Genomic DNA, 25,144 nt, shown 5'->3' with positions numbered 1-25,144 from the left:
AACTGCTGTGGCTTCCCACGAGACGGTTATTGACAGTCACACAGTTGTATTGCTTGGCTTTCTTGATGATTCAAGAGAATAAACGGATCCTTCTTGAATGGATAGTTTATTTATGTCTAGACAAGGCACAATCTGTTCTACTTGATACAGTTTCTTAAATGAAAAAAATTGTTTAAGAGTGTTTGCATGTAGATGGTACTGGCGTTGAAAACATTTGGCAAATGTGGTTTGGGGTACAAATAATCATGTCAGATACAGAATTTTGTTGGTGCTTTCACTAAAATTTGATTCATGTTTTAGTTGGAGTATTTTATGATTCAAGCCTTAAATCAGAAGACAAGTGAAAAAATGAAGAAAAGGAAAATGAGCAACTCGTTTCATGGAATTCGACCACCTCAGCTTGAACAACCAGGTGCGTTATTAGCCACTGTCTAGACATTCAGTTGATATTTATTATAGATCATTTCACAAGTCTTAGAGCAATTGTTCTCATATTTGAGTATGCTTAGAACTCACCTGGCCTCCTGATTCAGTAAATCTGTGATGGAGCCTGTAATCTGCTTTTTAAAGAAGCTTCCCAGGTAATTCCAAAGCGGGTGATACTTGAACCACATTTTCAGGACTACTGTCTTTTTTTTTTTTTTGAGGTATAATTGACATATAGTATTAGATTAGTTTCAGGTGTACAAAAGAATAATTCAATATTTGTGTACACTACAAATGATCACCAAAGTAAGTCTAGTTACCATCCATCACCATGCATAGTTACAAATTTTTGTTTTAATTACTATAGCTATTTATTTATTTTAACTTTTTTTTATTGGTTTCAGGTGCACAAAACAATGTAATAGTTAGACATTTATCATTTATATCCCTCCCACAGTGACAACCCCCCTCCCCCCATCTACTACCCCTCTGACATCGCACACAGCCATTTCCACTGTCTCTATTCCTAATGCTGTACTCTGTTTCTTGTAACCACACACACACACACACACACACACACACACACACACACACACACATATAAAAACTTGTAGTTGACATTCATTATTGTTCAGCTTCAGCTTCAGGTGATCAGGCATCTATATCATCCCTGAGGTGGAGGACTACTGTCTTAAAGACTTCAACCTATAGATTCTTACAATAGTGTGTCTTGTGGAGAGCTGTTCTAGATTGTGGTCTAATGAGCAAATAACAACCAAATGCAATGCACGAACTCTGATTGGATACTGGTTCAATAAAAGCATCTAAAAGACGTTCTTGGGACCACTGAGTAAAATGTTAATATGGACTGAAAATTAGATGACATTATGGAATTATCGTTAATTTTTTATGTATGATAGTGCTATTGTGGTTAATAGAAGAATATCCTTATTCTTAGGAGATGAATATGAAAGTATTTAGAGCCAAAATGTCCTGATGATTACAACTTTTAAATGGGTCAGCAGTGCGAGAGAGAGAGAGAGAGAGAGAGAGAGAGAGAGAGAGAGAGTGTATCTAGATATATGGCAAAAAAATTTTGTACAAAATTATAGTAATAGAGTAGTACTCTATTCAGATCAATTTGTTATGGATATTGCTTTAAAAAGTAGATACTTGATAAGTATTTGATGAATGAATGAATGAATGTAAACTTAAAATCAGGAAAATATAAATTAGTATGAGAGGTCAATTCCAGGTTTTAAAAAAAGCAGATATATAGACCATAAATGACACCCACTTGGCTCTGGCCGTCCTGGGGTACAGAGTTAAAGGGGAAACATGGTGTGTTACGTAGCAAGCACTGGGGTCTTAAACACTTGCTGGATGAAAAGGTAGGTGGGGAGCAGCCAAACAAATAAAGCAGATAGATCATTTCTTAGTTTTTATTAATCAAGAAGAGAAAACATACCAGTTCCTCAGAGAAAACAGCATTTCATGTCATTTAGCACTAAAAGAAGTTTCTCTGCGGGTGTTCATTTGGGGGTACCAGGTGTCCCATCCACAAATTTGAAAGTGTCCCATCTGCAAATGCAGTCTCAACGTTCACAGGGCTGTTTCCTGTACTTTTCTGTTAGGAGAGCTGTGGGTATCGCACTGAACATCACCCAGGAGGCCAGGTTTGGGTGTACATTCATTCTGGGTCTGACTTGTCCTAAGCACAGATCCTGGGCTCTTGGGCACATGGCTTTTAGACTGTTCTCAGCCTGTCAGTATCTGTGAAGGTGCCGCAGGCAGTGGAAAGGATGACGGGTGGGGCTCAGTGCAGAAAAAGCCTGGCTCCCAAATTACCTTGTTATTGTTCATTTTATACAATGGAGTTTTTGCTTTAGAATAAAGAATTTTCATTGCTGAAGAAGTTCGCATTTCATTGATTTAGGTGATTGCATATCCTGTAAGCAACCCTTCACAGATAACGTTTTCCTCAGCTCAGCTTTGGATAAAAGTTAGACAGCAGACGTTTTATAATTAGGGTCTCTGACGAGGGCCTAGAAGGTGGTTCGCTGTGTGGATATTCTGATTTGGTTGACGGCTAGTCTATCTTGTTACTGATCGAACTAGGAAATTGAAGGTTGCATCTTCTTATGGAAATTAAGGAGCCTAGAAGTGGGCTGGGGAGAAGAAGCTGGTTCTGGGAAAGCATATTATTTTACTAGGAGGAAAAATATATAAATTTTAGGATCAAAATAAAATGGTCAAGATGGTTTCAAACAATAGCGTTCAAGATGCTGAGGCCTGGCTTTGAAAAGCGGCAGTTTTTAACAGTTGATCCCTCCACCTCCACTTCCAGCCCCAGTAGGAAAAGAGCTTCAGATGTGAGGTTGGGTTCTTCAGAACTTACTCAATGATTTGTTCGAATTTTTTGATCAGATCACAGTAAAGAACGATGACTATCAACGTGCTAAACTTCAGTATTCGGAGGACTGTTTTATTTGGGGACATAGAAATAATGAGAAATGTTATTTTATTGCTCATCAGGACATTAGTAGGTTTTTCATTTACACTATAAAAAATAAATACAGCATTTCTGTGTGTCTGTGTTATGAAACCCTGTAATTCCTGGATAATTAGTTTATATATGTTTTGTTTACATGTGTTTTTAATTAAGTTAAACTGTATAAAATTGCTGTTTTTGTAGGTCAAAAATGGCCAAATATTGGCAATTTCATATGACTTACCCTAATAGCATTAAAAAATACTGTTTTGTTGTATTAATGTGAACCTGAAACGATTGGGTCTATAGACCTAAAGAGTAGTTTTCTTTTCTTTTTTTTTTGAAACAGAAAAAATGCCCGTCTTAAAGGCTGAAGCATCGCATTATAACTCTGACTTAAATAACTTGCTGTTTTGCTGCCAGTGTGTGGACGTGGTATTTTACAACCCAGATTTAAAGGAGGTGGTAGAGGCCCACAAGATTGTGCTCTGCGCCGTAAGCCATGTTTTCATGCTGCTTTTCAATGTGAAGAGCCCTGCTGACATTCAGGATTCCAGTATCATCCGAACTACCCAGGATCTCTTTGCTATAAACAGAGATACTGCGTTTCCAGGTGCTAGCCAGGATTCTCCAGGCAACCCACCATTACGAGTCGTCGTTAAAGATGTCCTCTTCTGTTCATGTTTATCGGACATTCTGCGCTTCATTTATTCAGGTATCTTGTCAAATGGTTCTGGTACATTCTCTTAAGCTTTTGAAATGAGGTATGCCTGTGGTCCTAGGTGTATTGGTTAGTTGTACGTTGATCTTCCTATCATCTGACGTGAAGATTACACATGAAATAGTATTTGCTTTGTGTACAGGAATTTGGTCCAAGCTTTCTGTCTTTACAAATTTACTTGCCTTGGTTTTAAATCAACTTGTAAAGACAATAATCTCATTTGCTATTGAGGAAGAAATACCCAAAATGTGAAAATACAAAGAACTTATTATGCAGTTTACCTTGAAAGAAATAAAATTGCCCAGGTGTATATGAAAATAAGTGCCTATATCTTAAAACCTATCTATATATTCACTTTTCTGTTTGACATTTAGATTTTGGAAGGAATTGAAGAGCGAAATTAGCAGGGTCATTGCATTCAATTTAGGAACTGGAAACAGTACCTAAAGGTAGTTTAGGCTGAGATCTGATCAACTTTGGCTATGACTATTTTAGATTTAACTTTTTGTTCTTACTGTGCTCTTATCTTTTTATGATTCAGCTTATCTATTATTTTTCTCCTTGTCCTTTTAAAAATTCAGGAGCAACCATTTTTTAAAGAATAGAAGTCTCATCTGAGTCACTTTAGCAAATGAATTGAAGGTCTCACATCTAAGTATCCCATATATGAACGAAAAAAAAATCAATGTAAAATAGTTTTTAAAGTAAGCATCTAAATATACAGTTTCTAAGAACTTCTTTCTTTTTTAATTTTCTTTTTCCACTTGGAATCATGTACTGACAAAATACTACGTTAAGGTCACTTCTTTGTGGAATGTGTCTGGAGAAACATGTATAATCTATTTTTAGACTTCAGAATTGGGGGCAGATAAGTTTATAAAGGTTTTGCAAATAAAGAAAAGTCGTATCATTTCCTATAGGTAAGAGTTTTGGATAACCTTCAGTTAAAATGACTGATGCTAAAAATAGGATTTTCCTTTTTTCATCTGGGTTGTGGTTATATAATTCTGTAAGTTAAAAATGAATGGTTGTGAAAATACAGTTACAGCATGCATATTTAAGTGGGTTAAAAAATATATATAGGAGTAGAATGTAGTGGTAGGTGTGAAGCCCATTGTTCAGTGAATGTTGGCTTGGAAAAAGGCGGGAATAACCACTTCTCAGGACGCACCAGCTCAGTGCCCTCAACACCTCCATTAGTGTCTGTTGAATTAATGAGTAGACAAGTAGCTGGGAATCATCATATGAATAAACCATGCTACCGATTTCATGTAGTCCTGCAGTTTGTTGTATTTAAACCTAGAATCTCACAGGTCAGAATGTGAGACTAATTGTGAAAAGCCAAAATGTTTACATGTTAAAAGAAAAAAAAAACGACTTTAATGATATGTTTAGAGCACTGCGAAGGAAGTGGTTGGCTTTTCTTTTCAATGACTTTACTGTTGAAATTGTGAATTACTCAACAAGTTTCCCACAACATCCATTGAACACTTTCAAAGGCACGTGAACACTTTGAGGTCAGTTAGATCCTCTTTAATACAGTAGCAGTAAAATTGCTGGGTGTCTCTCCAGTTACAGACCTACTTGTCTTTCTCCTAGGAAGTGATTTTTAAATTGCAAAATTCATACATGTAGATGGAAAAAAAGGGAAAAAGAAAAGAAAAAGTCCTCATCCTCCAGGGTCCTTCCCCAAAGTCAATTACCTATTATCAGTTTTTTTATATGTTTACTCCAATACCATTTGAAAGAAATTAAATATTGGGAAATTTGCATTCATGAAAATGTAATGTTTGGTACCTGCTGTATTGGGGAGCCACAGGTAGTTCCCCGTGGCCGGAGCATAGAGTGCGAGGTGATGGCTGGAAGGAGATGACGCTGCAAGCCTGGTGGGACCTGCTCCTGCCATTCTGACAAGCTGTTGTGGAATTTTAAGCATGATCAGACTGGGGCTTTGAAAACTCGTCTCTGGTGATGGCAGGAGTGAACAGAGCAGACAAGACAGGAGTCCATGTAGGAGGCCCCCGTTCCCTTGCGATCAACCTCAGGAATCAGGAAGGCCAACATTCTGACACCAGGTGGTCAGTGTTGCAGTTCGTCCATCATCTGGGCCCGTGCTTTTCAGACCTTAAAATGCATCTAAGTCCCCTGGGGATCTTGCTCACGATTCAGGAGGCCCAGGGTGGGGCATGAGATTCTGCATTTCCAATAGTCTCCCAGGCAGTGCTGGTGCTCTGAACCAGCAGTTGGCAACACCTGCTCTTGGAAGAACTGGGTACCAGCCATAAGCCCAGGAGAGGAACCCAGTTCTCAGTCTTACGCACAAAGTCAAGAAGTCAGCTGCGCCGCTGGCCGATGCAGAGCTACTGTTTGGTGCTCGGGCTTTCAGTGCCCTGTTGTACCCTCCGCCAGAAGGCGAAAGTGGATGCTCAGAGGTTGGGTGTAAACTAAGTGAGCCTCAGAATAGCGATTAGAGGGTGGCGGGGCATGATGGCAAGGAGAGCTTGCTGACATGCAAGCCCTTGGCCGGCCACGGCTCAGGCTTCTTCATCTGACACTGATCTCTCCTTGTATGTCATGGCCCAGCAAGAGGTGGTGTCAGGTATGAGCAGGGCCACAGGCCATTGAGCAGGGAGACCCTGATGCTCATTGAGGAGAAGGAAACATAAATGCTTCAGTAGGCACCTACGAATTTTTCTTTAATTATTTACAGAGTATAACTTCAGACTCAAGCAAAAGTTATGTTATGTGTAAGTTATGTTTTAAAAGATGCTAAAGCTGTATTTGCACAGTAAAGATTATTTTAAAAAATACAGAAAATCTATTAAGAGACAAATCAGCCAGATCCCCACTCTCAAATGTCAAAACATTGATTGATGTGTTGTTTTACCCTTTAGTCTTTGTTTGTAAATTGGTTACTGCCTTTTTAAAAATATTTTTTATCAAATCAAACAAAATATGTTAAACCTACATTTTTTTTCTGAGAGACGTCAGTAAAGAGGCCAGGCTTGTGGGCTTTTTTTTTTTTTTCCCTTGTTGTTGAACATTTGAAAACTTCTGAACAGGGCACAGGTTTGAAGACTCAGTTATGTAATGTTTCCTCCCAGAAGCCCTGGCCTACCCACAGTTTATGTGAGAGGACTGTCAGGACAGGGGCTGTTTGTGCTCTCATCAGCTGGGTTGGGAAAGCAGAGGCAGAACTCCAAGACATGGGACACACAGGAATACGTGCCCTGAGCGAACATGGGCTGAAAAACCATAGTAACCTAGCTCCTGCCTTTAAAAAAAAAGAACCAAATTACAAAGAATATCTTAATTTTATTTAAATAACATACTCTTTTTTTTTTTTTTATCTTCAGGAAATTGAAATTTTGTGTACAGGACAATTGGGTCTTGTATTTAGGAAGGGCCTGTTTAGTAGGCTGGTTCACACGTTATACCTATATATAAGGTTTCAGTTTATTTTCCTATTCAAATTTCTGAGTAGACCCTGTGAAAATATGTCTGTTTTGTATATGTTAATTTTTCACTGGATAACAGGTAACACTGCATGATATGTAAATACTTAATGACTAACGCTAAATAAGGAGTAATCTGAAAAGTGAGGTAGCTGTTTCCTGGTCTTCCTGGAGTAACCCTTAAATGGCATACAATTGTAACATTCTTACACTACTCCATACAGTCTCTGTGCTTGCAAATTCCTGAGTCACAGGATCTCAGATGGTTAGGAATTGAAATATTTGTAAAAACCTCAAGAATTTAGCTTTGAGCTCTTCCTGCCACAGATGGCCCTTAGAATTTCACACCACTCATTGAAATGCGGCCAGGGTAAAGCAGTTTGCATACTGTGTTTCCCCGAAAATAAGACCTAGCCGGACCATCAGCTCTAATGCGCCTTTTGGAGCAAAAGCTAATATAAGACCGGGTATAATATAATATAATACCGGGTATAATGTAGTATAATATACATAATATAATAATATAATATAATACTGGGTCTTATATTAATTTTTGCTCCAAAAGACTCATTTAGAGCTGATGGTCCAGCTAGGTCTTATTTTCGGGAAACATAGTATTCTCTAGCTCTGTAATTATTCTGTGGCATGCTCTTTTCTGCACTGCATAAAAACTTAGTTTAGGACACATGAGTTTACCATCTTCTCTAACAGCCTAGAAAGTAAATAAATGCTCAGAGAAATGAAGAAAATCCCAGTCAGTTAACGCAAGACGAATAAGTTCTAGAGGTCTGCTGTACATACAGCATGCCTATTATTAACAGTACTGTGTGAACACTTAAAATTTTGTTAAGAGGATAGTGTGCGTATTAAATGTTCCTAGCACAATAAAAAAAAAGAAAAAAAGGAAATCCCAGTCTAAGGGTTAGTGTCTTATTAGGATCTAAAGGTGTTAAAGGTGATTTGATTAGCATTTCTAATTATGCAAACAGCCCAAACAATCTATCTTTGGAGTGCCCTTAGGAACTAGTCTTACTTTCATTTTTAGTTGTTGGATCTTTCTCTGTCCTCAAACAGATCAGTGGCCTGTAGGGATTTACCTGCTTCTAATCCCATATATTTATTGATGCTTGCTTTCTTTCAAGTAATCTTCTGAGTGGAGATACTATATAGGTGTTCTTTAGTTAATGTAATTTACTTTTAAAAGACAATGTCTGTGCTTTCCTTTAACATGTGTGAAAGTAGACAATTAAAAATACCTAAACCTACTGTTTGCTACATAACACTAACCCTGGGTTTTGACAATGGATGAAATGTCTAAGGGAAGAGGAGTGGTCATCAGCACTCAGTACACATTGGAATAACCTAGGAGGCTATTAAATTTGATACCTGGGGCCCAGCACCAGAAATTCTAATTCAGTTGGTCTGAAGATGAGACCACCTCTGATGGTATTTTATAAAAGATTTCCAGGTAAATGTAATGGACAGCCACAGTTGAGAATCACTGGCATAGAGTAAATTTTCTTGATTTGGTGTCCCTTGGCTTCTAAAGGGTTCTTCTACTCCTGATAGTTTTGTGTAGACTTTAATGTCCGTGTCTGCATGTGAAGTGTTCTGGAGAGACAGCCCAAAGAATTTACCAGATTGTGAAAAGAGTATGTGACCCTAAAGTTAAAAATCATTAGTGCTGGAAGAGGTAAACAAAAACTATAGACTACATACATTTGGGAATTTCAGGTAGAAGGGGAGCTAACAGTAGGGTCAGAAAAAGAGCGATCAAAGGTGGGGAGAATTGTGGTGCGCTGGAACCAGCTGGCACCAGCTCATGAGAACTGATGGTGTTTATTCCCAAGTCCGTGTTCTGCGATGTCTTATCGGTAGCTTGAATTTGGCCCTGGTGGGAGTCCTTATGCTGTAGAAATAGCAAACGCCTCAAATCAGGGCTTTCCTTCTTCCTCCTCATCCTTCCAGGATGCACTGTAGTTATCATGAAGGTCTGGGGAAAAGGTTAAAGATAAGCAAGAGTGCCCAGAGCTGCAGGGCTCCACTGTCATGAGATCTGAGAGCTGCTGAACTGTCAATCTGACTCTTCAGATTAGCTTTGGACCTTGTTAGTACAGACTGGCTGCAATTGCCTGATCTCATTGGTTCAGTACATGTTTATTATGTGCCCTCTCCACGGCCCAATATCCGTGAAGGCATCTAACAAATTCTGGATACATGAAGGGACACATCAGAAGAGAGAGATTGAGAGCAGATAGAAAAGGACCCCAAGTTACCCAGAGAGGTGAAGTGACTTGCTTAAAGTTAAACCAGTAATTAATGGCAGAGATGGAACTAGAACCCGGTCTCTCAACTCTGCCTACCCACATTATACCTTTTTGAATTATATTTTTAGGAGTTAGAACTTTCTGAAAACCATGGGATGAATGGGGGCAATCTCAGAATATCATGATCAGAATTGTACTTTTGGAAATTTATCAGCATTGAGTAATAAGACAGATTTGATAAGAAAACAGCCACTAGGGAATCGGGAGGCTGCTGTAGGCCAAATGAGATGAGTGCTTGAGGAAAAGGGAAACGTTTGCTGACCATAGAATAGGAACTCGTGAGACCAGAGGAGAAGGGGCTGACAGAGTGTGAGACAGAAGTGAAGTGAGCCTAGGAAGAGAGCTTGGAAGTGGGTTGGGATGAAGATATGGGGTGGCAGGGGCCAGGTAGGGTGATTTTGCTCCAGTGCCATGGTCATGCAGCTCATCAGGAAATTATCGAGCTCCCTTCCTCAGGTTGGTTCTGTAGAGGTGGCTGTGGCACATATCCCCTGACAATACAGAGACCTTCTGAATGCATTCTGTCCCGACGGCCTGTTCCTCTACCTGACAGTAGTCACTGCTCTCCATGCTTAGTACGATTTGATTCAACCTTAGAAAAGACCACATCTGCCTTCCCCGGAGTAAGTAAATAATGTGGGTATTGGACTACTTGTGATGCGAACTCATATTCTGACCAATGCTGGTGTCACTAGCTGACCACCTACTGCAGAGAGGTGGCAGCTGGCTAAGGAGGAAGACTTCAGGTTTGGAATAATTTAGGGGAAGGCAAACAAGTTTTGTTTTTTTAAATGTGAGAGCTGTTTAAATGTTTTAGTGTAATTACAAAGATATATATTTGGTAAAGAAAAATTAGGATACTAAAACAGAGGGAACATTGATATCTAATAAGAGATTTATTTTTCTTCCTGCTTTAATGGAAAAGTCCAATATATATTAATTTGTTTACAGGTGCTTTCCAGTGGGAAGAATTGGAAGAAGATATCAGGAAGAAGTTGAAAGATTCTGGGGATGTTTCAAATGTAATTGAGAAAGTTAAATGCATTTTAAAAACACCAGGAAAGGTAAGTTAGTTTATTGTTAGTTGGCTTACTTTGACTTTCTCTGAATTATAAATGATATACTATGATGAATAGTATAATATGAAGTCATGGGAAGACCCAATAATATACAAATATAGTTTCCTTAAGTATATTTTCTGTCTTTTGACTATTTTAAACGTAACCACATTATTTCTCACTATCTCGGAGTTTAATTCATGTAAGAATTAAAATCTGTGTAAGCCATGTCTTTAAAATGTTTCCTTGTGAATTCCATCCTCTAAAACATTCCCCTGGCGCTCCAGGAATATGCAGTCTATATGGACTAAAGGACCATTGAATTTGTCCAGTCACAGATACACTTGTCAGACAGGGATGCTTTCTCCTCAAAATTTAAGTCCATGTAGTTTTCAGGAGCATGGCATCTGCATGTGCCTCTTTTAAGAGTTCTGAGAAATCTGACCAAGTGAACAGTTAAGGGTTTATTTTTCACCTACCGTAATACAGGTTCAGACTTTTTTGTATGGTCGTAAACTTGTGCATGTTAAAACACTAGTCATTTAGATTGTACAGCATCTGTGAGGGCTTTCAAAGTAAATCTGTTACATTTTAAAATAACTGCAGTACACAATTTAGCTAGTGTATTCTTATTTCAGATTCTGTGATAAACAAATTGGCTACAGTAGATAAAAAGGTAAGTTATGTTCAGTGCCAACAGACTATATATAGGTTTATATGAAATGTAAGAAAAAATTTCATTCATCTAATTTTTTTATACAGATGACTTTGTCAGTTCTACAACCTAAGCCAACATTTTTAAGTTCATATTTCAAAAATATAAAGTTATTTTAGCTTTTAATGAAGATTTCCAACTATTCTCTAATTATAAAAATGAACGTTATTTTTTAAAGAAGTATTACTTCCAAACATGGAATTAAGGAGCAAGACCTTTCTTCTCTTGTTTCAATAGCACCTACTACAGAAACTGTCCAGTTTCACAGGTGTATGGCAGGCAGCTCTCTTGCAATTTAATTCAAGTAAATAAGGCTTTTGTAGGAATGTTCACATAAACCTGCATTCTCTTTTGTCAAAGTTCTCTGGATTAACTTGTTTATGGACCAGTGAAAATGTATGTCCTGTACATATGTGTTCTCTCCAAACTTCTGCCCTGACATTCAAGGCAGAGTTGGCAACGGAATCTGTTTATACTGGTGTGTGTGCGTGTGTGTGTGTGTATTCATACATAATATATATCTACACAGTATTCATGATATACAAATGCATAACCTTTATATGAATAGTTAGGATAAAAGTGTTGCCTTTTGTTCTAAGCTTGAGCCTTTCCGTGGGTTTGCATCTGCGCACAATCATTCCTCTGAGAACTGAGAATAAAATTAATTCTTGCTGATGAAGGGGAGGCTGAGGGCTATGTAAGTCCATGATATTGAACTCAATTCCTTCCTTTGTATGGGAGGAGAGGAGTTCTTCTGTGCTTTCTTCCTGTGCATTTCTGGGGTAAGGGTCTCTGTCATTCTCTGAATATGATGCGGGGAGGTAACACTGAATTGGGAATCAGGAAATGTACATGTAAATTGTGCTGCCACGAATTATCTCTGCGGCTTTGAGCAAGTCTTCTCTGGGCTTTCTGTAAAATGAGGAATAAACTGGATGACTTCTAAAATCCCTGCCAGCTCTCAAATTCTTTGTGGTGTTTTTTGACTGTTATTCTTATTTATATGTGATAGTCCCCTGAATCCTCTCCCTCAATTTCTTCAGTGTGTATTAAGGTGTATTGTGTGTAGGGTCTGAGAGTGTACTTTATAGGACCAGAATTTGTATCTTCCTGTTTTGCTTCTCTGTCTTGATGAAGGATAGCATTCTGGAGTTATTTTCTTCTTCCTTGCGAGGAAGGATATATATATTTTTCCCCTCTCACCAAATATTTTAACTTTCCACCTTAGTAGATTAATTCAGAGTGCGGGAATAGGTGACATTTATTCTTAATGCTAAAGTTGTATGTTTGATTATTTTTTAGGGATAAATCTTTCTGTATTCCCCGGCTTGGCAAACAAAGGTCAGAGTTCTGACTGGGCTGATGTTTCGAGACTCAACAGGGGGAATGGGTGGAGGGTGAGAGAAGAGGGGCTGACCCTTAACTCTTGGGATGTCTGAAAGATGACAGGAATGATAGACAAAGCACCAAATCGTGAGTTGGCAGCAGAGGAGTGCTGGAGACTACTAGGTCCCATGGAGGCACTGTTACTGCAGACTCTGCTAGAGCAGGAAGGGGTGAGAGGGCAGGTAGATGTAGGCGTGGAGGGTGTTCTCTGGCGCTCCAGATCAGACACCCAGACAACGTTTTAGTGATGCCAGCAGTCCCTATTGTGGGTAGAACGGATGTTTAGAATCCCAGATTTGTAGATTAGGTGGAGATGAACCAATTCATCACTCTCGGGTATTTTAATAGTGACCTATCTCGTAAGCAGTAGGACATGGTGTGATAAGGGAAAAACAGGTATTTTTTTTCCTTAATTACAAATTAAATTGTGTATATACTTTCTTAATTAGTGAACAAATGAGCATGTTGAGTGTGTAAACGTAGGCATTCATATGAGGCTGGACTGCTGTTGTCTGTTTCCCAGGTGACAGAGAGCTTGGGCGGGGGACTTAGGACCCACCGATTCTCGGCCATAGACCTGAGCTGTCACTGAGCCGGTTCATTCCCTGCTGAGTGCGGCACAGTGCAGGGCTGCTCACTGACAGGTAGCAGATGTAGTTCTTGAGGGTAAGCTCCCGTGAGAGCTGTGATCAGAGATGCCACAGAGTAAGTGATCGTTATTTCTTTAGACATTTAGCACACTTTTCCGAATTCACTAGCCAGCCCATATATATGACGCAAGCTTTTCGTATAACACTTACCCTTGTACTTTTGTTTCTCCTCACAGATTAATTGCCTAAGGAATTGCAAAACCTATCAAGCCAGAAAACCTCTGTGGTTTTACAATACTTCCCTCAAGTTTTTCCTTAATAAACCAATGCTTGCTGATGTTGTCTTCGAAATACAAGGTATGGATCAGTTTTTTACAAAGTTCATTGTTCATTTTTATTGTTTTCTTACCTACCTAACTTTCTATTTCAGCTTTGACTATTTTGGGTGTAGGAATGACTATTCTCTATTGCAGGATGTGAATTAATATTGTCTGAATGTCAACAAAATCTTCCTGGGAAATGAAGTATTTTATTAAAACAAGAAAAGAAATGTGTATTTTCCTTGTTGTTTTCCCCTTTACCATATGTTTCATTAACTTTCAGCAACCAGCAAGGAATGGGGTGATCAGTAATATCACCCCATGAAGTATTTTTGTTGGTGTATTTCTTTAAGATCCTACTTTTTGAGTCATCTGAAACCAGTCCCCTTAAAATTATATTATCTCTAGCTTATTTTGTTCAGCTCTCTTCCTTTTTATTTGCGCCAAAGGAACTAAGCATGGGTGTGGATCACGCCTGGCTTACATCAGGCATCTGTAGATATTGCTGCATTTCTTCTCCCAGCTCTGAGAGGCATCAGCAGAGCAACTGACAGCTGCTTTTTCTCTCCATGGGCAAGTAATGCTGCTTGATGTTAATAAAGATGAGCTGTTTTAATGCCTGTTATTGATTATTCACTTGGATAATTTTGTCGCTTTGGTAGATTAAAAGTGTCATCTTAAAAAATGAATGTCAGATACCTTCAGTTATGCAAGAAGGATAGAAGGAGTTTCCAAAGAAATAATTATGTAGAACTGCAGGTGAGCTATTTCTAAAAGGAAGATATCATTCTTTTTCATGGTAGAAATGTATGGCAGCTAACAGTCGTTTACTTTTTACAATTTGCCCCCAGAAGGATTCGTTTGACGTTTAACTTTGGCCACTTGCCAGGACAAACAGTGACTTGGAAACTTTCCAGGGTGCCTTCTGATAAGCTACTGTCAGCACTGTCTGCAGTGAGCTTGGAACCCTGAGAATGGGATAATTAGAGTGACCTTGAAATGCATTAAAAAAAAAAAAACAATTTGGAAAAAAGAAATCGAACAAAAGACCCAATTTGCTTATTTGCATGGGAGTCGTTAACAGCTGTGATAAATCGCATAAGAGGCATTGACATCAAACATTGTTAGTGTCACCTACTGAAAGGATTTTCAAAGGGAATATGCAACACACGAGAACATATGTTATAGGAAAAGACATAAGCAGCGATGTGGAGAATCCTTTCTCCTCATAATTTCGTGCTTTTCATCCATGATTCCACCGAGGAACCCTTTTGCTCAGGCTCCCACCTACGCAGAGGCTGGGTCCAGAAGGGCTGGTTTGTAGGCCTGTGCTGATATCCCATCAGCCGCTGCGGTGGTGCCCTTTGTAGCTTCTCCAGCTCCAAACCAAGGCCGCCCAGGCAGTCGGGAGCAAGGAGAAGCAGGAATGGGTAGGTGCAGGGTCCAGGGACAGTTTCTCTGCCATCAGCTGGAGAAGGGACAACCTAATTTCTGAAGAGTGTGGGAGGGCAGCTTGCAGTGTGGAGGAGGCAGCAGTGCCATCTCCTTCAGAGGAGGCTGAGCCTTCTGTCTAGAGCCCTAGCTCGAGGTTTGGCTTTGCATTCCAACCAGTGTGTGTCCGTGGACAAGTTATTTCACATGGCAGGCCGTAAGTCTCCTCATTTGCAAAGCGAAGATCATAAACTATATAGATTTTAAAAGGTCCTTTTTAGTGTTAAGCTTGATGAGGTGGTAGTGACAGGGACGAGAAAGACCTAGTTAGGAGCTTGCTTGAATTTTTACTATAGGATAGATTTGGCTGTGTGACTTTACATTTCTAATCCTTTGTTTCCTTGCCTGTAAAATGGGGATACTAATTTCTACCCGGTAGAGTTGTCACGGGGATTGAAATGGTGTGTATGAAGGTGTATAGAGAGTCCTGACTGGTAGACCCTCTGCCTTCCCCCTGCAGTGGCAGCTAACACCAGTGGACTGATGCAGTGGGTCCTACTGAACCCAGGGCCTCAGCACATCCTTCTTTAAAATGTTCCAGGCCGTCATCAACAACTGGCTGGAAAGGGACATGGCATTATTTACTATCCCTGCAATAGATAGTCATCTAAAAACATACTACCACCCCCAATTTGTTGTTTGGGTTTCTGTCTTTTTCCATTAGATAATGATTTTTAGAAGTGACTATAGCAGTTCTAAAACTAGTCTTGGTAAATATTTAGACCTGATATAGAAAGATATGCGTCTCCATGTGACCTTTGAATCTGCGTCTCCTGAAAAATGCTTTTACATTCTGTCCCTGTTTACTTAAGTAGTACATATTCTAACTCTCTCTTGAACTAGGTAAGTTTACTATTCTCAGAATAAAAAAAAATTGTTTCTAAAAAAGTCCCTGTTTTAAAACTTGACAAGTAGGGTGAAGAAGGTATGAGAAATACAGTCCTTATTTTAGTATATATAATAAAACAAAGATCTTTGATAATCTATGCAAAATTACTAGAAAACGTGGGTTTTTAAATTTTGTTTTACTCTTCAGACTCTTTTTCGTAGCAGTTTCTTAAACTATAACAGCAATTAGATACTACAAAGGAAAGACACTTTAGGCCTTGACATTTTCAAGGAACATGTTTATCTTTTAACTAGAAAATTGATTTCTTTTTTCCTCTCTGAGTAATTCTTCAGCTCTATCTTAGAGCTGAAGTGTTTAGTGTATAAACACTGCATTATGTTTATTCAGCATGTTTCATACAGTGTTTATATATTTATACAGTTTATATGCAGTGTTTAAAAATATGACAGTATTACAGTTCCACAGTAGAACAATTTATAACACCAAAGCAGTAGTTTTAAAAGGTGAGAAACAAGTTGATGTTTTCTTAACTGGAGCTATAATGGCTTTCCAAACTAATTTCCAAGCTGACATTGGCTTGAAAATACTAATTTAAGGTACTGTTTCATTGCTGATTTTGTACCCATATAATCAATGCAAAATTTGTTAAAATTCCAAAGTTACTTATCAAGTCCCTTCCCCATTTACTACTTGCTTGGTATTATTGGCAAATCTTAAAAATTCCTCTGCTTAACCCACGTAATAGGTTATCTACTGGTTTGTTTGAGCCGTGCTTCTAATTTTCCTTTTCTTTTTTTCATGGTATCCTATTTAAGATTTTAAAACCTTAAAAATCCCAAGTCAAATTGCATTACCTGTTTGAATTCTTTGTTAATTGCGAATACGAATACATCTGGCATGCTCTGCGTATGGAAACTGGTCGTCCCGAAGGTGGACACTAACACTGAGAGGCAGGGAGGGGAACCCACACGCGCCCAAGGATGTCTCTTAGCAGCTGTGTGATGACCTGCGTAGTGCGGCCCTTTCTCCCTGCTCCTGTGGGAGGTGTGCCTGAGCAAATCACATTGCCGAGCAGTGAGCTCAGAACTGGTGATGCTGGGAGTTGCTTCTGAATCCTGAGGGGTTAGTGGCTTTGGAAAAGCCACTGGGCTTAGATGGAACTCTTTTATTCTTTTCTGAACCAGAAGATGTTTTGCTTGGAATTAAAGAGGGTGAAGAATCCAATGATTGTAAATATTTTAGAGAAAACTATATGCCCCTGTGAAATGAGATTTTAGGCACTCATAGGTGAAGACATTTTGGCAGAGTAGGGTCGTTTGGCTTGTAGAGTTACTGTCAGAAAGGTGACAGCTTTGATGCTCCCACTGTCTGTGGTGTCTTCCACCAAACTGAAAGCTTGACTACTAAGCAGGTAGCTTTTCCTTCTCATCTTTGTATCTAAATACTTGACACTTAACACATGATGGGTGCTCGATAATAACCAGTTGAACGGATCTAGACTAAACTGAAGGCTGGTTGTGGATTCATGGTTTGCTAAGGTGGTGGGAGTGGTGAGAACTGCTTCTCCAACCAGGAGCCCCTGGTGACATGTGCCCCTTCTGGGCAGTGCCTTGGTGTAGTGGCAGAGTAGCTAGAGAAGCAAGCTTTTACTAGAGTCAGTTTAGTTTAATGAGCTTCAGTAAAGGTATGGGCTGAGGGGCCTTTAAAATGTAAAGTAGCTCTGACTCACGCAGAAACAGTTCATTTAGGGAAGAGAGATTCCCTAAGGAGGTAGTATGCTGGAAGACAGCAGGGGACTAGGCCGTCCCTTTCTAAATGTTTCATAAGATCTGAAAGGCTCCCCTTGGCTCCACAAGAGATTCCCTTGACATTCCTTCTGGGATCTAGGGACTGCTTAAGCCAGGGATGGTTTATTTATTTCCTACAGTTTCCTGTTTCTGGTCAGGACTGTTCTGTGGGTTGGCCAAGAAAGGTAATGGTGTTGTTTCTTGGGAGGCACACGGGCAGGGTGTTGGGTGGTGGTATCACAAGACAATTGGAAAGAATAAAACGATAGATGTTGCGTTATAAATACATGAAGCAAAATATTTCATTTCAGTGTTTCTAGCTTCAGGAAATATAAACTAAGTAACAAATAATTGCCTGACTTGCAAATTGTTGGTTTCAAAGTTGACTTTTGAACTCTTTTCAATTAAAAACTAAAAAGTCTCTGAATTAATGCTCATTATCACCCCAAAATTTGGATTCCGTATTTCAGCTTAACGTGCCTAATGCAGTATCACTCTAATTAGAAAGAAAATTGCTAGAAGAAACTGTAAGCTTATCTTACTTAACTTTGTTTCCCTTTTGAACCGTGCAGGTTCAACGGTGCCAGCGCACAGGGCCATCCTGGTGGCCCGTTGTGAAGTGATGGCAGCCATGTTTAATGGGAATTACATGGAAGCAAAGAGTGTTCTGATTCCGGTTTATGGCGTTTCCAAAGAGACTTTCTTGTCATTCTTGGAATACTTATACACAGACTCTTGTTGCCCAGGTGAGCTGTATCAATGTGAGATAATATCTCACACGTCTTTCTTTTCTTGTCACCCATTTTGATAAATTGCCTTCTCTAAAATCTGTCCTTACGTGTATCAGAGTTGGCTTCATGGAATGTGCTGAGCAGACAGAGGTGGTGTTGGTACAACAATGAATTTTCAGTCAATTCAAGTGGAAGAACAGTGATTGGGTACCTCTTATGGGCCGTCAGATTATGACAGATGCTCACATACCGCAGCCAGCATCACCAGCATGGTGGTCACTGTGGGTACCCTGGAAATGGAGGTGTCTTGTGGTACCTGCTGGCTACTCCAGTTCTATAGATTGGAGCAGAGAGCTCCTTGGAGCACTGTTCCTTCCAGGAGAAGAAGAAGGGGCCCGACAACTGCTTTTATAGCTCTGAATTCTGTCTAAGGCACTTTTAGGACTTGCATTATTCTGGGACCTCCTTGGTCATCTCTTGGGCCCAGAGGATGTGGGGTTTTTTTAAGGCCTTCTTCTGACCTCTCCTAAAGGGAGACTCTCCTAAAGCTAACTTCTGCAAACAGTTTTCCTAAGATGTGTCGAATGCCCAGTGGACTGTAGGGTTTATTTCCCTATTCACTGACCTAGGAACCAACCATCCTCTCTGACAAGGAACCAACCATCTGTGGCAGCCGCAGGTTGGAACAGATCTTGCAGGTTTTCACTAGCTGGAGGCACCTTGGAGAAATTGGAAAATCCTTTCAACAGGCCTTGGAGCCTTGGGGATGCAGGCACTGTACCCCCCTTTGATTATCTTCACCCTTTGGCCACCAGATGGCTCCCACCACAAACAGCTAGAAGAAGGCCCTGTGGCTTCGTCCAGGCGCCTGAGACTTTGATTACAGAAACTGGCCAGTCACCCTCACAAATAAAAAAAGAAAACACACTTCAGACCATACCTCCCTGCAGGATTGCTGCTTGGATTTTTAGATTTGGAAGGTAGCCTATGTTTGTTATTGAAATCTCTTAAGTTTTAAACAAGTCAGGAGCCCTCTAGTCAAAGGTTTTAGAAATGCCAAAATAGAAATTCCCTTTTAATTGAATTAGTTTTGGTCTTGCAACTAGCTAGTGTATTTTAGAGCCAGTTACAGTTATTACTGTCAGACTGGTTTTTCATTTTTGCTTAATAAACATGAAAGCATTGATTCTCATCAAAATAAGAATGTTTATTTGATTATTTTGATACTGGCAAATCTGTATATTAAATAAAGAATTTGACCAGATTTGAAATAATAAGAAAATTTGGTTTCTCAGTCATCCTCTCCTAGAGTAATTGGTGCTTCGATTTTTAAGTTTTATCTTGGTAATTAGAAAAAAAAGCAATAATAACTATATGACAAAGCAAGTTAAAAAATTGGTAAAAGGTGTGTGGGAAAATGAGTCAAAATTTTAATCAAAAAGTTAAGCTGGATACTGGAATATTTGCATTGGGAAAATCACAGAAAGAAAGGTAATCTATTTATTATGTTAAATATTTATCATGCACAGCGTTCTTGATTCCTAACTACAAAAGAATATTAGGAATCTAAGGAGGGATAAAAAAGAGAATTACATGAAAAATCAGACTTATGGGAAAGTTGTTTTTTTTAAAAAAAAACCCCAAACCTAGGTATTTCCAGGAGTTGGGAGGAGGGGTATGTGGGCAGTTACTGTTTAATGGACGCAGAGTTTCTGTTTGGAATTATGAAAAAGTTCTGGAGATGGATGGTGGTGATGGTTTTACAACAATGTGAATGTACTTAATGCCACTGAATTGTACACTTAAAAATGGTTGATGGTAGGATGGGGTGGGGGAATTGGAGGGAGGTGGTCAGAAGGTACAAACTTCCAGTTACAAGATAAATAAGTACTAGGGATGTAATGTACAAATGATGACTATAGTTAACACTGCTGTTCCTGTATATAGGAAAGTTAAGAGAGTAGCTCCTAAGAGTTCTCATCACAAGGATAAAAAATTTTTTTCCTTTTTCTCATATCTGTATGAAATGATGGATGTTAACTAAATCTATTGTGGTAATTTCACAATATAAAAATCAAACCATCAAGCCATACACCTTAAACTTACACAGTGATGTATGTCAATTATTTAACTGGAAAAAATGGTTAATGATATATTTTATGTTATGTTTATTTTACCACAATTAAAACAAAACAAAGCTGAAACTAAAGCCAGAAGAAGAAAAATTGCAAGGATTTAGTTTAGCTGGCAGAAAGAATTACCTCCTAGCTCTGGAGTTGGTTATTAAAGACAATTGTAGAATCTCTTTCTCTGGAGAATGGTGGGGGGTGGAGGGGGAAGCAACACAGAGATTCACTTCTCAGTGTGAAGGCTTACATTCATTCTTATTTAAATTGAGTGATAGTTTAGAATGCTTACTCCTTCAAGGCATTTTCTAGGCACTCCATTCTACATTGGAGGATACAGTCAGCATTTTTTGTTTGCTGCTGTTGTTTTGTGTTAGGTCGTAAAGGAAATGGTTTCATTGTCCATTTTATCTCCCTTCTTGCATCAGCTGGCATTTTCCAGGCCATGTGCCTCCTGATCTGTGCTGAGATGTACCAGGTGTCCAGACTGCAGCACATATGTGAGCTGTTCATCATCACGCAGCTGCAGAGCATGCCAAGCCGGGAACTGGCATCCATGAACCTCGATATTGTTGACCTACTCAAAAAAGCCAAGGTAATCAGCCCTATGTAGCTGCTGGTTGGATTTTTTTAAAAAAAATCTTATAAAACAATTATACTATTTTTAAATTTCTATTTATTAAGAATTAGCTCAGTACCTGTCTTAGTTTGGAAATTTGGCTCAATGAGGCTAAAGTGCCCTCACAACAATTTCTGTGGGTAGGTAATTTTGAAGCAGGGTTTTTGAGCATTTCCTTTCTAAAGAGGCAGAATTTGCTGATAGGGAATTTTTTCAACTGAATGGTGACCCTTATTCGAGTCATTTCAGTTTGGTGCTACATAATGCCATAGAGGTGTTATAGGAAACAGAATTTACATTGAATTTCCCCCAAATGATCACATCTTAGGGTTCCTGAAAGGAAAAATGACAGGATTGGGGCACAGATACTGGTCAAGATGATTAGGTTAAATGGATTTATTTGTTCATTATTCATTCATTCACCTCATGCTTTGAAGTTCCAGTTGTTTGGAGGAGGTATTAGTGTATGTACTTCATTAATCCTTGCAAACTACCTTCTGTTGATCTGCCTCTCTGTACTGGGAATATACATATATTCAGTGAAAACATTTGAGTTGAGAATCAGTGCAGTACACCATGCTTTCTGGCCTCTTCTAAGCTCGGGGCCTTTTGGCTTTTAATAGTAATTGTATTGCTGCACATTCCAGGGAACAGTCAGAGTTTACACGTTCAACTAATTGTGACAAACTGTAGTTACAAAGACCCGAGAATATGAATCTGACAAAGGACTGGGCTAGGTCTGTAAATAAACTAGGTCTGCTTTCTTGAAATCTACTTCTGGGACTCTCAGATGTTGCCCCAGTCAGACATGTACCATCTCCTCATTCCCATTCTCTCTTATTCCTGGAAACAGGAAGTTTATCCTGATGGGTCCTCCAACCCTTGACTTCTACCATTCCATCCTCTGCCCTAAGACAGTTTTAGGACTTGCAGCTGTCATGACACATAATATGTACTGAACTCTCAGTAAGCTAAATCTTCCTAGGTTTTTTCACAGGAATTTATTTGATCCATCATTACAGGCTATCAGGACTGTGCAAACTATTATCTGCCATGCAATACAATTGGCTAATCCTACCAACTTTGACATCCAGAATTAGAAAAATATGGTAAATTTGTCTTCAGCCAAGTTGCTGAAATAGAGCCACATAATGGGGCAAAGGACCGGCTCTGATAGCTAAAAGCTGGCCTCCAGGTTGAGATGAATTCATTAATCAACATGTATTTTTCTGGGCATAGAAGGTGATTCATTTAAAGCATCTAGGTCATGTCTATCTCCTTAACATTTTGGAGTCATTTCTCTCATAATCTTAAGAGCATATGTATTTAATATGAGGGATAAAAACAAATTTTAAAAAATTGAGTAACCCCCATCTGTCTTTGTAATGTATTTACATTGAGCTTGGGATAAATAGCTGCTCTCTAGATTTATTTAAAAATTCTTTTTTATTCTCCCTAGCACTTTCACCACCTGCGTTCATTTTTGATGTATCATTTTAATACAGTTCCAACAAGTCTGTTAATACTTTAAGAAAATGGACCTAAGGTTATCTGCCCTTATCTTGTAGTATCTTTTTAAGTAGTGCATGCATAAGAGAACTGCCTGTATATTTGCACTGATTTCTTTAGTGCCCCCATCCCCCCTCACACACACATACTTGGTTCCTCATCAGCATCATTTATGATGCATTGTCAGAAATTCTTTCTGGTCTGTTCTCCCTGATTGTGTGGTTTCTGACTGTGATTATCCTTATTTTTTCCCCTTGAATTTTAAAAGTCTAAGATAACTCTTTTTAATTTTACTGTTTGTTTTTGAAGACTTTTCCATTTGCTAAGAGTAAGCCTATGTTTACCAGTTTTCCTCTATTCTATTCCTGATGGCCCCTAATTTGGCAGTGATGGGTCCCAGACAACAGCAGAATTTTCTCCCCAAGTTCTCTTTGAAGTTCCTAGCTTGAGGTTCCACTTCACCAGTCAGTTCATCCTGTGGTCAGAATCTAGTTAACCTTTTCCTCATTGTTTCTCTGACTTCTAGGAGGTGAAATTGTCTTTTAGCAGATTTACACTTCCAGTAGCTCTCTGAATAGTCGAAATTTCCAATAGGAGGTGTCATCTTTGCCAGTTTTTTGTTGTGCATCAGGAAAGCATCATTCAGACTTTCAATATAGACGAGCAGTTTTGATATTCTCCCACTTCTGTTCTCACTCTCCCCTAACCTCTCTCAATTCTTGACCTTGATTCTACATTTAGGTTCATTTATTTCCATCAACTTGAGCTCTTAACGTGTAACAGAGGCTTCATTCTCAACCAGATCAGCTCCTTCAGACTGAGATAGAAGTTTCCTACTCCCCTTTAAACCTTGCCTAGCCAAACGTGTGATTCCTGTGAAGTTGTATTTACTCTCACATTAAAGTTTTATAAAGTTTAGAATTTTATATCAACCTTCTTCTAATCTGGGCATTAATATTTGGCTGCTTCAGGTCACCAGTTTTGTTTCTGACCTTTTCCTGGTGAGTTTCTGGGTACTTTGTCCACCATTATTATTCTTTACAGAGCTGTTAAATGCTATAGCATTTGGTTTATAGTTCTTTTAGTGCCTTTTAAAAAATTCTGTTGTTTATTTCAGTTTAAACCTATTTTCTCAGGTCAACACATATTCTTCCCCAAAAGTAGTGTATAGTGAAATGCATTCCTTCTCTTGCCAAGACCCCACAATTATGATATCTTAAATCTTCATCAAAAATAAAATTCTGCATTTGAACTATGATTTTGTAGCCAGCTATTCATTTCTGTTATCTCCCATCTCTTTCAAAGTCACAGCCATTAGGCCATGTTCTGAACTTCTGTTGGTAGGTTATCTGCTCTGGGTTAATCGTCTAATAGTGCTGATGGCTTCTACTAAAATAGCTACATGTTCTGCCTCTGTTCCTTTGAGATCATTCACATTCATCTGCTGAAAGATAAGGTGAAAAAAGTTTGTTAAAATGTGATCTGGGATTAGATGAACTACAAAGTTTCTTCAACAAAAAATTCTGATTTTGTGTAATAAAAATCAGAGGGACCTATGAATTTATATGTTAAAATCCTCCCACATTGTAACTTTTTAAAATATCAATATTTGAGTTTCTTCCTTAAGATTTGAGATTATAAATCTTTCTTCAATTTAGCATTACTTATTTCTTATATAATATTTTTGAGTTTCTTTTTAAAATAGTTATATTTAGCCTAAAGGTGGAAACAACCTAAATGTTTCTCAACAGATGAATGGATAAACAAAATGTTTATACACATACAATGGAATATTACTCCTCTGCCTTAAGAGGAATGAAATTTTAATACATGCTGCAACATGGATGAACCTTGAGGACACTATATTAAATAAAATAAATTAGACAGAGAAAGGACAAATACTGTATAATTCAACTTGTACGAGGTTCCTAGAATAGTCACATTCATAGAGATAAAATAAAATAGTGGTTACCAGAGACTTGGGGTAAGGGGGAAAAGGGAGTTATTATTTAGTAGGTAAAGAGTTTCAGTTTGCAATGATAAAAATGTTCTGAAAATAGACAATGGTGATGGTTACACAATAATGTGAATGTACTTAATGCCGTTGAACTATATACTGAAAGATGGTTAAAATGGAAAATTTTATGTTATGTATATTTTAGTACAGTAATAATAAAAAGAACTATACTCATGTACCATTGTTGCCTGCCAGTAAGTTACTGTAATCTGAATTGAGTGGTTAGATAGAGTGTCACTGGATCGGCACCAAGGTAATGATATCAGGGCCAAGTTGCTCTGAGTTCCTCCTCCATTTAGCTATTGAAACTCAGAATGACAAGTGTGCTTCTAGAAATCCTGCTGAGTAAAAGGGTACCTCTGAGGTAAAAGTAACTATTCAGACATAACCTTCTCATAGAAATATGTACACATACCTTTAGGTTGATGATATTTCCTCCTCAAAATATTTTTTGGTTTGCTCCTCAGGTGAATTTGTTTTGAGATGGTCAAGTGTGTGTATATATACCTTTGCTAACCATAATCT

At 38.6% G+C, this 25,144-nt stretch overlaps 1 protein-coding gene across 4 annotated transcripts in view; it reads left to right on the top strand.

The window, feature by feature from the left end:
• The window catches only part of RHOBTB3 (Rho related BTB domain containing 3), a 76,519-nt gene that overhangs the window by 16,462 nt on the left and 34,913 nt on the right, over positions 1-25,144 (top strand). For all 4 annotated transcript variants that reach the window (XM_074328687.1, XM_019727889.2, XM_074328686.1 and 1 more), the window contains exons 5-10: positions 301-412; positions 3,267-3,632; positions 10,372-10,484; positions 13,406-13,526; positions 18,190-18,363; positions 20,903-21,069. In XM_074328687.1, coding sequence (XP_074184788.1) covers positions 301-412; positions 3,267-3,632; positions 10,372-10,484; positions 13,406-13,526; positions 18,190-18,363; positions 20,903-21,069 — 1,053 coding nt within the window. The remainder of the gene's footprint in view (positions 1-300; positions 413-3,266; positions 3,633-10,371; positions 10,485-13,405; positions 13,527-18,189; positions 18,364-20,902; positions 21,070-25,144) is intronic.

Source organism: Rhinolophus sinicus, linkage group LG03, assembly GCF_036562045.2.
Source record: "Rhinolophus sinicus isolate RSC01 linkage group LG03, ASM3656204v1, whole genome shotgun sequence".
NCBI classification, from domain to species: Eukaryota; Metazoa; Chordata; class Mammalia; order Chiroptera; family Rhinolophidae; genus Rhinolophus; species Rhinolophus sinicus.
The sequence above is the reverse complement of the archived record's forward strand: the minus strand, read 5'-3'. Positions and strand labels throughout refer to the sequence as shown.